The sequence below is a fragment of the Parasteatoda tepidariorum genome, chromosome 5, assembly GCF_043381705.1.
Source record: "Parasteatoda tepidariorum isolate YZ-2023 chromosome 5, CAS_Ptep_4.0, whole genome shotgun sequence".
NCBI classification, from domain to species: Eukaryota; Metazoa; Arthropoda; class Arachnida; order Araneae; family Theridiidae; genus Parasteatoda; species Parasteatoda tepidariorum.
Genome location: NC_092208.1, coordinates 49,121,994 through 49,138,938, shown reverse-complemented (window position 1 = coordinate 49,138,938; position 16,945 = coordinate 49,121,994). Strand labels below are relative to the sequence as shown.

At 27.9% G+C, this 16,945-nt stretch overlaps 1 protein-coding gene across 1 annotated transcript; it reads left to right on the top strand.

Moving 5' to 3' along the window:
* LOC107445800 (protein LSM12) lies at positions 1-16,162 on the top strand. The gene is made up of 5 exons (XM_016060286.3): positions 1-369; positions 818-960; positions 3,783-3,892; positions 11,536-11,671; positions 14,237-16,162. Exons 1-5 carry the CDS (start codon positions 228-230, stop codon positions 14,315-14,317), a joined length of 612 nt encoding a protein of 203 aa, XP_015915772.1. The 5' UTR covers positions 1-227; the 3' UTR covers positions 14,318-16,162.
* Positions 16,163-16,945: the final 783 nt, after the last annotated feature.

Genomic DNA, 16,945 nt, shown 5'->3' with positions numbered 1-16,945 from the left:
TATTTCTCAAAATTATTGATTGCCAGATTTTAAAATATAACTTGACATTAGCTCTGCAGTAATTTATATATAAAATTACTTAGTTAAACTAATTATTTTTTTGATTATATTTTCTTTAAATACTTATATTGAATTGTACTTGAATCAAAACAAAGGTTGTTTTTGAATTTTTCAAAATGGTGAAGCTCAGTCTTTGTTGACAAATAGCAGTGCGGTCCTTTGACAAAATGAAGTATACTATGGCTGATGATGGAGAAGAATTCAATTTATTTAGTGTTGGTACAGTAGTTAGTTGCAAAACATGTTTCGGTGAAGAAATTGAAGGCGAAGTGACTGCATTTGATTACCAGACTAAAATACTTTTTTTAAGTATCCTTTGCTGATTTCATTTTTATATCTTTCTTTTAATTCCATGCTAGTGTGGATGTTAAAATCAATTGCCGGATGTACTTACCCATTTATAATTTGATGTTTGTCAAAAATCTTTGTTTAAAATCGTCTAACGTTCAATTTGTTTTGAAAAATTTAAAAGAAAATGTTATGTGGTTCTATCTGCGTATAATGTTGTTTTGACATGGTACGTATAAACAGCTCTGTAATGAAAAAGGTATATTAAATGCAAGTTTTATCCTTGAAATTATTAATGTATGCTACTCCTGAAGTCTATGAATAGATTAATAAGTGTGTAAAAGTTAAATTTGATTTTAACATGTTTCTTTCTTTTATTAAATATCATCGGTTTTGTTATTTTCTGTTGATATATTGTGTATACGGTTTAATAATGTCCTTTAAGTTATTATCCCTTAATGTAATGAAGAATGCCTGAGCAAATCGGGAAAAGCCAATGTTCATGACATGCGGATGATCAATTTAGATTTTGTTGGAGATATAAATATCAAGAAAGAGGTCACAACTCCTGTTAATGGAACTCAGTCTCTTTTGCCACTAAATATTGATAAGGTATCTGCAAATATTTACTATTTTATTATGATTTTAAAGATTGATTGTATGCTAAACCAAGGTAAAATTGAGCTTTTGTTAGTTGATATACAAGTTGGTAATGGAGATTTCCATATCGTAATGTGTCGCAGAATAATTGCTAAGTTTTGGCAACTAACAAAAAAAACATTGCAGAAAAGGACCAACCTGGTGGTTATAACTCGTAGCCACTCTCGGGCAAACATCTACATGTTTTTTAAATCCCCCCCCTCGGCAATTGTAGTTATGCTGGCAGATCACGATACGGAAATCTCCCCATATGAGTTAATTTGTAGTTTCTTACTATGATTTCACTAGATCTTGCAAAGTAGAGATTTTCTGTAATCCTTATATAAAAATTTTTGGATTTTTTTTTAACATAAAGTAAAGCTTTATTAAATGTAATGCATATCTCTATTTAAGAAAATTTGAGAATTAGCAAATTAAATTAATCAATTTTAATATAATTTTAGAATAATATAATTTATATATATTAATATAATTTTTGATTAACAACAAATAATATGAATTAGTCATGTTCCCATAAAGATCTATAAAATAACTATCGAAGTTTGAATTAAATGTTAACAGATTAAACCTTCTACAAAATTTCTACATTTAATCTTATTTTTAACGAAGTTAAAGCAAAATGATATAAAATAGGTTGTTCGTGGAAAAAAAATTCATAAAAAGGAATAACCTGTAAACAATTACTCTTTAAAAAGGAATAACCTGTACACGATAACCTGTATTAAGTATAAAATCTTCATTTAAATAAAAAAAGTAAAAAGGCATTTCATAAACATTTTAACTCAGCATAATGAATGATTCCTTCAGAGAAGCTTTATCAAAAGCAAAACATTTTTATAAAATTNGATTTTTTTTTCTTCATGTCATAATATAAGTTTAAATTTCTTAATAAGTTTAAATGTGCATAATCTTCAATAATAAAGAAAAATTGTAAATGTATAGATCTGCAGACAAAAATGCTTACTAGAGCATAAGTAAAGATAACCCAGAACCTATAATAAGATAGAACTTATAAAAATAGCTAAGAATGGGCAAAAAGATTAAATTTATAAAACAACATAACTGAATTTGAAGTATCAGCTTAAAACAGTATGATTTAATGTTTCATTATAGTAANAAATTATTTTTTTGTAAAACAGTTTCTGTTTCTGCAGAACCTTTTTTGAGAACTTTTGTTTTTGCCAAACCCAAAAATTTTATTTCCCAAATAAGAAAATTTTTCTGCAAGAACACAGTCCCTTTCTGCGACAATGTCGCTGTGTCGCCGTGTTTCTGCCACGGGGCTGTACACGATAACCTGTATTAAGAATAAAATCTTCATTTAAATAAAAAAAGTAAAAAGGCATTTCATAAACATTTTAACTCAGCATAATGAATGATTCCTTCAGAGAAGCTTTATCAAAAGCAAAACATTTTTATAAAATTAAAATACTATTAAGAACTGTAAAATGGTCTTTCTAACAAAAAATTTAAGTTTCAGATAGATTCGCGATTTTTCTTTCTTTATTTTTGGTCAATACGTTTGATGACTGTCATATTTTGCCTTTTGGTAAAATAGTTTTTTATATATATGGTGTTTTAAATGTAAAGCTATTACAACGTGATATAAAGCAATGCTTGTTATAAACACTTGGAGTTATTTTCGAGAATTTTTATTAATGTTCAATGAGTGCCGGCATGTGCTTTCACTGTATCAGAAAGTGATGGGAGTCGTGTTGGTCCTATATTCGTCATTAGCCAAGATGAAAAACTAATTGCGTGTTAAGGGATGTGGCTAATTGAGCAATTTTAAATATTAATTACAAAATAGCTAGCTAACCCACTGAACTGAAATTAGTGTCTATCGTCATAAAATGGTTTAAAGTTTTATTTTCAAAAATAAAAAAATATCATGCAGGTTAGGAGAAGGTTGTTTAGTGTGCTGTAGTAGGAGAAGGTTGTTATGTGTTCTGCTACCAAAGAGAAAAGATAAAACTGCTTATTTAGTCCAAAAATTAGTGATCCCATCGTTAATGGACGGCCAGACATCTGGACATAACTATCACTTTACAACTAAAATGAACAATTATGTTTGACGGTTGGAAATTTTTATAATGTACTTTGTTTTGTTTATAAATATGAAACATAGCTGCCCGAAATTTAACACGGACAGTTAAATATTGATTTCGCAGTGAAGAATTACAGGACCAAAACAATTAATATTACTTAAGTTAATTCTTATCATATTAAGAATTAACACTAAACACACCAACACTTTACAATACAATCCAGAATACAATAACTGGTCTTTAGATCTGTTATGGTATATTTTATTAACTATTTATATTAATCTTCCTCTAATATTCTTAATGTTTTTGTTCTTTTTTTATTTATTAAGAACTTGATGTATATATTGTTAATATAAATTTAACGTGCTTGTTTATATTATTTTTTTCATCAGAAATAAATATGTTAAACAGTTAAATGTTTTTTTTTTTTGAAATGTAATAAAAAGCATTTTGTTACTAAAAAAATGTGAGCCTGCAGATACTTTTAGATTATGTGCGTAAATATTTAATTTTTTTTATCTTATTATGTTAATCAATTAATATCTATCTGCTTCTGTTTCTTGAGATTATTTATTTAATGATTTAAACTAATAGTATTGTTTTGAATAGTTTTTGTTCAATGACTATATTTTATTGTGTATTTAAACAATATCTATAAATTTTTTGTTTTTAATATGCAAATATGATGTTATTTTATCTAATAGTTTTATATCGTAATTTCTGCAGCTTACAGGAAGAGCGAAGCAGCATGTAACGGAGAGGAAGCGTTTAGTTAGTGCTTTATCATCAGGTGTTAGTAACGAAGGAGTAAAACTTTTTCTGGCTATCACTAAAACGTAAGTATATTTATTTATTGTTTGAATTCTGCTTATTTTTTTTCTGCTTAGCAAATTTAATCAGAAGTATCAAAATTTAGTTTTTTGAGGTGTATTAGATGCAATCTTTATCAAGAAAAAATATTTTATGTTACAAAATTCATTTTTAAATTCTAAATATTGCTAATGATTATCTCACAAAATTCAAACCAATTTTAATATTTATGCATATCTGGGTCATTCCAAAAATGCTGATCGCTTTTGATAAAGTGGAAATTGAAAATAGTTTTTTTTTTTTTTTTAATCAAAATGCATCTAATGTGGTTTATTGCTGATTCAAAAATCAAAATCAAGCTTTAGCAGCGAACTTTTAAAGAAATTATTAATTACTATACTTTAAAACTTAGACATATAGACTGAAAAATGTCTCCTGTGTTACCAAAATTTAAATTATCCCATTTTTTAGATAGATAAATAAATAAGCAAATTTCCACTGGTAACACTTAGATGTGAATACAGATAAAGACATTTTATTTATGCATGTATTTTTGTCATTAAATAAAAGCAAATTATGTCCCCTTTGTTACTATTTTAATATTTTTGCAACTTAAACGTTTGCTTAATTTCATTAACACGTTGAATGCCACGATAATTTTACTTCGCTTGCCTGTCTGGCCAAAATGATTTTCTAGTATGTGTTGCATATTTTAATGAAATATTATTTACAACAAAACAGTTAATTTTTGTAATCATTCACGACACATTTAATTCACTGAGGTCATCGATGACCCCTGTGGTGCTATGAACAAACTTAGTGCTGGTCACTGGTGACAGTCATGGTATTCAACGTGTTAAAAATACATTGATTTGAGAAATTTATCGAATTCATTACTGATACTTATTAGACATTGATGCAGAGTAACTTTATTTCCGTGAATTTATGCACATAATGTATAAACTGGTGTACATCTGTTATATCTGTACCACATTCCACAATTCTATTTGCTTTAAATTTCTACTGATTCCATTAGCTGCCCCTTTTCCATGTGCAAATTCGAAAAAAGACCATGTGCTTCCCATAAAATATATTTAAAAAGGCCTTTGAATAAATAAATGAAAGTCCCGCTGTGGACTGATCGCCTTAGCAGATCACCTTAGTCAAGCATCACTGGCTGCGGGTGGGTGGCCGCTTGGATCAGTCTGCATAGGGACCGAGGGTGTGCGGTATTGATCCTCGTTAAACTGTTCTACCTTAAAGTGCTCGACTTCCCATGCAGGTCGTCGGTTTACCGAAGCGAGGTGCCATCAGCTCTGCAGGGGATCAAAATTGTGATGGCATTCCTTCGGATCATCCTCAGGGATGTTTCCCAGACTGTTGCCAATAGCCCATTGTGCAGCTCTAGTACGACGTAAATGAACTACAACTATAACAAATAAATGAAAATTATTTTTCTGTCTATATTGAGTGGAAGGGCCATCAGAAAAAAAATGAGAGTATCTCAGGATCAGTTTCCTTAACCATTTTCAAATCGTCGTTAAATAAGCCCATATGCCACTGAGGTTTTGTTGATAGCTTGATGAAACAGTGCTAAATGATACAGGTTAATTTTTTATCAATTCCACAATATGAAAAGCCAGTGTGTAAAGTTATAAAATTTTGTGATGCACCATAATGACGTGCTTGTATTTTTTCAGATAATTTGAGGTTGTAGTTCTCTCTGAAATCTAAATGTATAACAGTTTCATTAGGTTGGAAATCTGTAAGCTTCATATTGTTTCTGAATGTTGAATGCATGTTTTTTGAAGAGGTTGAATTCTTCTATGAATTTACTTGCTAGTTTAGAAACTGGAGAAGTCATAATCAGGGCTGATTGTGCTCCGGAAAAAATCCTGAATTCCGGATTTTTCGCTAACAGTGATCCGGAAGTTTCCGGAGATCGAAAGTCCAGACGTTTCAAAAAACATTGATCACTTAAGTTTCCGGAAATCAAATTTTTAAAGGTGGAACTTAAAAACACAGTTTATTTAATTTGTTTGTAAGGGAGAGCCACAGAGATACTTTATAAGCTTATATCACTAAATAGTTGTTATAATCATAAACTCAAAAGAAAAAGACATATTTGTAAATTTTAATTACTTCTCCAGGTCATCATACGTATGTGTAAATGGTATATGTATGTGTAAAATTTTAAATATATTTATAGTAAACTAAGAAATATTGAGAAAAAGGAAAAAAAACCTTCTTTAAATTTTTTTCTAATTTTTCAATTTAAACTGTTTTTTTTTGTTTTGTTTTTTTCAAATTCAGGAAATTTTCCGGAATTTTGACTTGGGCTTACAATCACCCCTGCTAGGACTGGGCGATATTAGAAATTATATATCGTGATATATCGTCAGTTTTGCATCGCGATATAGCGATGTANACAATATCGTCTTCCACAGCGCGAGTTGGCATCGGAACGTGAGAGAAAGTCCTTGCGTGTATCGCTATATCGTTATATCGTTTTCTTCACTCGACGGCTTAAATCAGATTTCTGATGCATCGCTTGGAATGAAAGTCGCTGTATCGGTTTGCCGATATAGGCGTTAAATCGATATGTCGCGATATATCGATTTATAGCCCAGTCCTAACCCCTGCATAATCATTTTTGATACATTTTTTACACTTAGTTTCTTTCCCTCTTTTTCATAAAGCTGTTTTTTATAATTCATTTCATTCCATTCGGCTTGTGTATCTGTGTTTATTGCATTAAAAAAAAAACATTCTTTCTGTAACAAGATGGATATTCTTAATACATGCAATCTTTGGAATCAGGGCTGCATTCTGTTATTTCAATTAGATCGTTAATGTTATTAGTTTGAATTACTTCCAACTAATGACAGTTATTTTAAATTTTACATTACTGTACAATTTGCATAAACATGTATTTTGTGTGTCAACTAAAAGTGGCAAAGCATAAAAGGGTCAGTTTGTAGCAAAAGAAGCATAGGTGTGCTTTCCACTTTCTTGAAGGAACTTTTTATGTAAGTTTTTCATTGTATCTAATAGGTATCTTTACTGAATACTTTGTTACAGTTTCCTTCTTTTCTGCAATTGCTCTACTGATGTAATCTATTATATAAAAATCTTGAATACTTTTATTTTTTATTAAATGTTTTTTTGTTGGATGGCTTTGCGAATTTTGGATTTCAAGCTTAAAGCTTCTGAAGCAATTTTTCTCGTTAACCTTCACTTTTTTTATTATCTTATTTGTCACAATATTTTCTAGTTTCTTTCTTGCAGATATTGGTACAGTGACATGCAATGTGTCAGAGCATTGTATTTAAAAGGTTGTGTAGAAACCTTTTGTAATTAATACCAGGAAAATTTTTTCTCATAAATTGTTTAATTTTAGAGTGAGGAGTTAATTTGCAATTTTTGTATTTATTAGTAATCTTTGCTCTACACACCCTTTTTCTTAATTTTTCTAGCCTTTGCTTAATTTTATTTTAATTTTCCAATTTAAGATTTATCTTCTCCTTATAAAATTTTGTTGTATCCCGCCTTATTTTTTCCCTTCCATTGCCTGTTGACTGTTTTTTTTTTTTTAACATTTGAAGTTAGTGGTGAACTGTTTTACTTTATGTGCTGTCTTTCTTTGTATGCCGCTTTTTTCTTGCTAATCTATGTTCTCTTTCAGACGTATCACTTGCCAATCTTTTTGTCTTATGATATCTATCACAAGCCTTTTTCTTACTTTCTTCTTTATTTTTATCAAGTTTTCTTCTTTCTCTATAACGCTATGTTTCTCCACAGCTGTTAATGGCATTATCTAAGAATTCAACACAAAATTTATAATAATCTCTCTATTATAGGACTAAAATTATTTATGGAAGAATTGCTAAATAAAAACTTAATGGTCTTTTTAAGTAACACAAGCAATTATTAATTTAGAAATTCTGTTTAAATTTAAAAAAAAAATTAATTTATGTTTCTTCTTTATAAGTGTAAATTATAATTTAGCACAAAATTTATTGCCAAAGTCAAGACCACTTAATAACATAATAAAAGAATTTTTTAAGTCTCTTGTGTTACTTTGTGGTTCCCTGTGTTACCAGAAACATGGTGACACAGTAGACAAGTATCACAGGGGACAAGCTGAAATTTAAATTCTCTCACAAGTTAATTTTATACAGAAACATTACAAAATCACATGAAACTTTTTTTAAAGTATTATTAAAAATTTAAACGTAAAATAAACTAAAATTTTTATTATAGTAAAAATCTAAGGTAACATAGGAGACATACAAAAAATTTGCCATACATCAAAAATCCTTAGTTGTTTTGTTTATGATAAAAATACTGAAAACTAATAAAAAAGCAAAAAAAAAAACAGCATAGAATGATATTTAGGAACACTGGAAGTTAGTAAGGACCCTGAATTAAAACTTAAAAATCATATTATATAAAATAAATACAATTNCATTCTTTCTGTAACAAGATGGATATTCTTAATACATGCAATCTTTGGAATCAGGGCTGCATTCTGTTATTTCAATTAGATCGTTAATGTTATTAGTTTGAATTATTTCCAACTAATGACAGTTATTTTAAATTTTACATTACTGTACAATTTGCATAAACATGTATTTTGTGTGTCAACTAAAAGTGGCAAAGCATAAAAGGGTCAGTTTGTAGCAAAAGAAGCATAGGTGTGCTTTCCACTTTCTTGAAGGAACTTTTTATGTAAGTTTTTCATTGTATCTAATAGGTATCTTTTCTAAATACTTTGTTACAGTTTCCTTCTTTTCTGCAATTGCTCTACTGATGTAATCTATTATATAAAAATCTTGAATACTTTTATTTTTTATTAAATGTTTTTTTGTTGGATGGCTTTGCGAATTTTGGATTTCAAGCTTAAAGCTTCTGAAGCAATTTTTCTCGTTAACCTTCACTTTTTTTATTATCTTATTTGTCACAATATTTTCTAGTTTCTTTCTTGTAGATATTGGTACAGTGATGACATGCAATGTGTCAGAGCATTGTATTTAAAAGGTTGTGTAGAAACCTTTTGTATTTCAGGTATATTAATACCAGGAAAATTTATTCTCATAAATTGTTTAATTTTAGAGTGAGGAGTTAATTTACAATTTTTGTATTTATTAGTAATCTTTGCTCTACACACCCTTTTACTTAATTTTTCTCCCCTTTTGTTTAATTTTTTTTTAATTTTCCATTTTAAGATTTATGTTCTCCTTATAAAATTTTGTTGTATCCCGCCTCATTTTTTCCCTTCTATTGCCTGTTGACTGTTTTTTTTTTTTTTTTTATCATTTGAAGTTAAAAGTGGTGAACTGTTTTGCTTTATGTGCTGTCTTTGTCCTTCTTTCTTTGTATGCCTCTTTTTTCTTGCTAATCTATGTTCTCTTTCAGACGTATCACTTGCCAATTTTTTTGTCTTATGATATCTATCACAAGCCTTTTTCTTACTTTCTTCTTTATTTTTATCAAGTTTTCTTCTTTCTCTATAACACGATGTTTCTCCACAGCTGTTAGTGTCATTATCTAAGAATTCAACACAAAATTTATAATAATCTCTCTATTATGGGACTAAAATTATTTATGGAAGAATTACTAAATAAAAACTTAATGGTCTTTTTAAGTAACACAAGCAATTATTAATATAGAAATTCTGTTTAAATTTGAAAAAAAAATAATAATTTATGTTTCTTCTTTATTAGTGTAAATTATAATTAAGCACAAAATTTATCTCCCAAGTCTAGGCCACTTAATAACACAATAAAAGAATTTAAGTCTCCTGTGTTACTTTGTGGTTCCCTGTGTTACCAGAAACATGGTAACACGGTAGACAAGTATCACAGGGGACAAGCTGAAATTCCCATAAGCAGAATATTTTCAAATGTTCTGCAACAGGACTTATTAATTATGCAAATGTTATGCAAGCATTTCACGGCGAAAAAAAAGTCTTACTTTACATTAAAATACTATATTTTCATTTATTAAAATGCAGGATCATACACAGATACGCTACATTATTTTTTAAACCAAACTAAACATTCTTGATTTGTTACTTTTTCAAATAGCATTTTAAAAAAACTTGACTATCTGTATCTTCAATAAGGAAAAGCCTTTTCGCAGGAAAACGCTGTCACTTATTCAAGATACAAATTGTTCTGCAGGACTTCGTTTGTTCTGCGACGTGCGTCACAGTTTTAGGCACTTTCTGCTTCTGGGCTGAAATTTAAATTCTCTCACAAGTTAATGTTTGTACAGAAACATTACAAAGTCACATGAAACTTTTTTTAAAGTATTATTAATAATTTAAACATAAAATAAACTAAAATTTTTATTATTTATAGTAATAATCTAAGGTAACATAGGAGACATACAAAAAATTTGCCATACATCAAAAATCCTTAATTGTTTTGTTTAATACTGATAAAAATACTGAAAACTAATAAAAAAAAGCAAAAAAACAGCAGGGAATGATATTTAGGAACACTGGAAGTTAGTAAGGACCCTGAATTAAAACTTAAAAATCATATTATATAAAATAAATACAATTAAAAACCTAAATAATTTGCTTGGACATAGCATTTTTCAGGATACAGTTTTTTTAAAACCCAATTAGAACATTAAAAAAGCAAAGTAATTCAATGTTTCAGAATCATATTATCGAAAAAAATCTGTAAGTTATTATTTAGTGTTTTTAATGTAATTTTGTTTTTGTACAAAATTGTAAGAAGTATAATAAGAAAAGTGTTGGATTCTAATGGTGTGCTTTATAATTGAAGTGACTCATGTAACGAAAGATTTAGAGCTCTACTAATCACTCAAGGATTGGGAATGAGTGTATGTTTTCAAAATCTTTTGTTTCATATATAAATTTCATGAATTATTTTCTAGTAAAGATTTTTATAGTGATAATATATATTTATAAATAAAAATAAAAATTAGTTTGAATTTAGTGCGACATTATGTAGCAGTACTTAGAATTTTTTAGAATGCCTACAGATCTAATTATTATAATACTTTCAATTCTTTTTCGTTATTTGAATACTGAAAAAACAATTCTTACAAGTTTTAAATTTTTTTTTTAAATATGCACTTCTTAAAAATATGCATTTTTATTTGTGATCTTAGTCTGTAACAAGTTGTGTTACAAATTATTGCTGCAAAATTCTTTTTTTTCTTCTTTCTCATTTTTAGAGAATAGTATAGATTTATTCACACTTTCTTTAGAGGGAGAGTAGATTTTATCACAGTCTTTAATGTTTAATGATATTTTACAAGTTCAGTTGTCAATGTAACTGGCATGTGGATTGGTGTTATGTCACAGAATTAGCATTTTTAAAGTTATCTACAACCATATATTTATTTTGCTAATAGTTATGCATTAAAAATTTGTTTCTAGGAAAAAATAAAGGAAAAGGATTAATTTTTTTAAGACTTAATGAATCCCAACATGAAAAAGTGTGAAATTAAATACTTTGCATATGTATGATTATCTTGCACAAACCTTTATATTTTATCAACAGCATTTTCACAACAAACTTCATTTGATTAAAGTCCCTTGTATTTTATTAAGTTTAATGTTATTCAAGTTTATGATATTACAAATAGATGCTTTGTTTTTCATCATTACAACTTTTTATTATTGTAGAATACCTGAAGTGACTTGGCAAGATAAAAGTATTGTTGTTACTAATCAAGTTATCATCACGCCACCGTATCGCCCCGAAAACTGTAAGTCTATTGGTAAAGGAGAAGGAGATGCCTTGAATCATGTTCGCAGAATTGTAAGTACACACTTTGCATTGCATACATATTTCAAGACTGTGCCTTCATATTTGTATTTACATATCTGTCAACTTTTATTCTTTTTGAGGATAATTTTCACAAGTGCAAGTGAAGTGACAAATTTCAATAGACAGAAATATTTTTTATATTACTTATAATATTTTTTACTTATATATCGCTCATGGGCTGCAATAGTGGCTCAACTGAAAAAACACACGTTTTGGACTAAGAACAGGTGTAAATATGAAAATACACATTCTTTCAGCAGCAATACTCGCACAAGTCAAAATTCAACTTGAAGGTAATCTTTGTTTAAGCAAACTAAAGCATTTCTTATGCATTTTCCTTAGCAATGAAAAGTTTAAACCCACTTATCTCAGAACATGATTCTTTGAGTTGTGCCGCTATTGCAGCCCATGAGTGATGTATTTATTTCTAATTTATATACATTGATATAACTTATTATTATGTAATATAACTTATAGATATTAGCTTAAATATATGTATAATATTTAACTTATATGTAATATGCTTTTATTTTTAACTTATATATAAGTAGTTAAAAATATAGCAAAAATATGGAACATATTAAAGATTAATGAAAGGAGAAGAAGAAAAATTATTAAAATGAAATATTTAAAAATAAATAATTAAATAAATAAAACTTATTAATTTTCTTCCTTTTTCTCTTTTTTCTAATTTTATGTATGACTTATGTTTCGTCTAATCTTAGCTTCTTCGAAATATCCTCCTTTAACCTTAATCACATCGGTGCATATTTTTGTCATCGGTGCATACTTTTTGCAATGTTCTAGTTGAGATCTGATTCCAACAACTAAGTAAAGATTCAAAGTTTGTTTTGATTGTTAACTCTCATTTTTCTAACATTTCTATCGAGTTTATCCCACAATAGCTTAATAGCATTAATATCAGAGGATTGAGGGGGCCAATCCATGTATTTCAGTACTTTTTTCGTTTTTGCTGAAAAAAATGTTTTGTACTGAATTTTGATGAATGTTTTGGACCGTCATCTTTCTGCAAAACAAATCATCGAAAAAAAATTCTCTGCCCACAAGGAAAAGTATAACACTGCAATATTCTCTGATAATATTTTTTTATCCTTAATTTCCTCTATTCTTACAGAATCTCCATTTTTGTCACCAGCAAAACATCCCCAAACCATCAACATTCACCATGCTTCACAGTTGGTAGTGAACATTGATTTGGCATACATTCGTCAACTAAATTACGAACAGACTGCCTTCGTTTCCAAACAGTTCAAATTTGGACTCGTCAGTAAATAAAATGTTTAACTATGTTTTTTTTTTCAAAAGAGGCTTTTTATCAGCTACTTAATTTTTTAAACTATAATCTCAAAGTCGACGTTGTACAGTAGTTACTGACAGTTTTCTGCCTAGTCGTATTCAATTCCTCACTGATTTCTTGCGCTGTTCGAGTTCGCTGCCACTTACTTTAAATGCAGATAAACTTATCCTCACGTTTGGACGTTATTCTAGATCTCCCTGATTGTTGGCAGATCTTATTTTTGTCAGTTTCTATCTTCTTTTGCAAAGTTCTGACAACAGTGGTCTGGGAAACATTAGTTTTAGAAGCAATTTGTCTACTTGATTCACCTTCTCCATAAAGTGCAATAATAACTACATGTGTTTTGACACTTATTTCTGGTATTTGATCCATATTTCTGTAATAAATTGTATAAGAAAATGTTAACATTTGTTTTTAATATGTACCAGTTATTCTGGCAAATAAAGACTGTTATATTATACATTAAGACTATTGGTCACTAATCAATGAACATATTTTTGTTAAATAAGAAATTAATGTGCAAGTTTTAGGTGTAGTTTTTGTATTTTTAACAATTATAATTTATAGTTGTGTAATAAAAGTTATTTTTCCAGAAACATTTTAAATATAAGATAAACTTTATAAATATTTGAATTATTTTTTTAAGAAAAAACAAAAAAGACAATTTTAAATACTGCATATGTTGGATCGTAGATGCTACATTATTGCATTTTAATATTCTGTTTATGAATTTTAATAAAGTATTATGTAACCATGTTGTTAAGTTTGAAAATTGTTTTAATTTTTAAAAAATACTGTGTGCCAAAGTTTAGATTATGGGTACAATAAAATATAAGGGTACACTAAAATTTAATTTTGTCTACTTAAAAAACTATTTTTTAAGGAAAACATAAATGCAAACATTACTAAGTGATTTTAAAGAAATATGAGCTAAAATAATTTTCTATAAATAATATTAATAAGATTATAAGGAATTTATTTCCACATCCCATCTGTTTTTATTATTTTTTTATATTGGTGTAATAAAACATAATCAAAATTTGACTCCAAATCGTTAATCATTGGAAGTAAACCAGTAAATGACTGGCACAACATGGTGCCTTTGCAATATTTTCTTGATTATATAAAAGTTACATAATTATTAGTTATAAGCAAAGTATTGAGTTCAACTTATTGCCTTTATTTTAGTTACTTGAATGAATGTAGCAGTTACTTTTAATTTTTCATTGCTTTTGTAGGTGGAAAAATATCTGAAAGATCAAGCACAAGCACAGCCTGGTCAGTCAAAACAGTCTCAATCTAGGCCCCATATACAATAGATTATTTAATTTGAAAATTAGAAACAAAAATATGAGATTCTGAGTTGGCTATTCTAGGATAGATACGTCTTATTCTTCATTTTAACGCTTTACCTTTAACAAAGATTCAGTTCTTTATTGCAGATATGTATATTGAAGTGGTTGACACAAATATATTTAGCTGTAATAATTTAATAAAATAGCAATTATGTAGCTAATTATTTAATTTGATACAATGCAATAATACTTTCCATAGATAGTTTTAAGTAGGAGTTGAATTATGTGGAATTTACAATACAATGCAATAATGCTTTTATTCATGATTATAAACCTCTGCACGAATGGTTTCTCATATTATGAGGCATTTTTTTTTCTAAGTCACTTAATTTTGTATAGTAATTGTCTTATCTTGAGTCTTAGTGTATTGTCTAAGTCTCTAAGGAGAAAATATAATCTTGTGAAAATTGTTACATTTTATGTCTGTTGCAAGTACTCATAGTAATTGTATTTTGTGAACTCCATGTTGAGATAGTTATATAAGCAAATGGAAATTTCGCGACACTTTTTTTAAATGTACATTAAAACCGGAACAATTTACATATATTTTTGATCTGTTTATCACTGTTTGTACTGAAAATAATTATTTTATATATTGTTATTTATTAATGTTACTGAATGAAACCTATTCACATACCACACAGTGTTCCAGGTTTTCAAAGAATTGCTGCATAATATCTGCATTGTTAAGGTACTACCTTATTGCATGTTGCATTTAGATTGTATTGACTTGTTGTTTTAGTCATGTTGTCTAACATAACGTTTGTATTTTGTCTTTTTTTTTTAAAATTTAAAAAAGAAAACTGATGTAAGTTGTATTTTTTTTATGAGCCATTAAATTCGAAATATGCTTTTTTATATTCAATACTTTTATATTCTAAACTCTTATTCTAATATCCAGTCTATTTTTTAATTTGACAAATTAACGTGTAAATTTTTTTATTATAACGGTGCAGATAAATATGAAATTGTTTGTCAATTTTGTATGTTGTTTTTGTTTGCTTTTCCAAATTTTAAAAGAACTGGTGTAAAGTTAGAAAGACTTCTTTCTGGTTTAACTTTAAAATTCTGAAATGAATTTGTCGTTTCGGATTTTAGAATAGTATCTTATTTATTAGACACTTGGTATAAGTATTTGTTAAAGTGAAAACAAATGAAATTGCAAGCAATGTGATTTATAAAATGTTATTTTCTGATAGGCAATTGTAATTCCTTTATGACCTTCATAATTGGTTATTTATTTAAAATGTTTTAAATCTTAATAATTTGAAATCATTTAGTGCCTCTAGATGTAAAACTCAGTTGTATTAAAAAAAAATCATCCACTTCAATATACATTTTGTATAATTTAATTGCTAATGACCTAACAGTTTTAGTTTTTTTTCTTCAATATTTATATTTCTGAATTTACTGTTGATGTTAAAATTCTTGTCACCAAACTTAATACTTTTTTTTTTAAAAACATTTTTATGTGTAATTTTTTTTGGAGGAAAAAAGTTTAATGTGTATATATATATATATTTCTTTTCCAATTCAGTTTGGTTTGTTGGCAATAACTCTAAACTGCACTTTTAAGAAAAGTAAGATTTTTGTTAAAATGTTAGTTTTTTTTTGATTTATTAAATTTATGTGATATCTTTCAAGTGCAGAAACATCATCAGCATTTTTAGAAGTCATTCAATATCCTATTATAACTAAGAATAGTGTTAAAAAAATATGGATAAACCTAGTGCAGCTGTAACCTTTTTTTATTCAATTCAAATACTAAGCCACCCTCCATAAAAAATGTAATAAACTTCCCTGAAAATATGTTGTATTTGTCCTTTCCTGTTGTATTCGAAATTGTGTTTTGTTTATGCCGGTGTAAATTTGGGTACAGAGTACCTAAAATTAAATTTAAAAGGAGAAAAGGTGGAAGAGTTTGTTACAGCAAATATTCATGATGAAAAAAAAAATGAAGATCTATAAAAAAGGGTAAATACAAAAATTAATCAAGGGTAGGATAAGGACTATATACATTATTTACAGTATTCCAGATAATAAAACACAGGCACTTTAAATCCTAGAAACACTCCCTTGCCTCCCCTCGAAGGGCTTCAGCAGTACAGAACGTTTCAGTGAGTTGTTAATTAAATAGAATGGGGGTTGAAATGTCTAGACCTGACACTGTCACCTAAAACAGCGGTTCGCATTTTTTCCGGCTACAGAGCCCTAAATAATTATCTTTCTTTCTGCGGAACCTCAACTTTATAAATAAAGTTTATTAAGGTAGTAGTGATCATTATAACCTATAGAAGAATATAATTAAAATATTTAATTAGAGGACTGAAGATTTTCCATCATTTTATCATTATCAGGGGTCGCATTCCCCCTAAAATTCATAAAATTCCTAAAACTATGTGTAAACCCTAAAATTCCTAAAAATCTGATAAAATTTTGTTGGTGTTCCTAAAAAATTAGAGTTATAGGCTAAATATAAATAAAAAAGCAATAATCTAAAATATAAGAATTTAACTACATTATTTAAAACTGTTTTAATTTTGCCACATGGGAATTCTGATCCTGAGAGAGGTTTTTCGATAAATAAAGCAA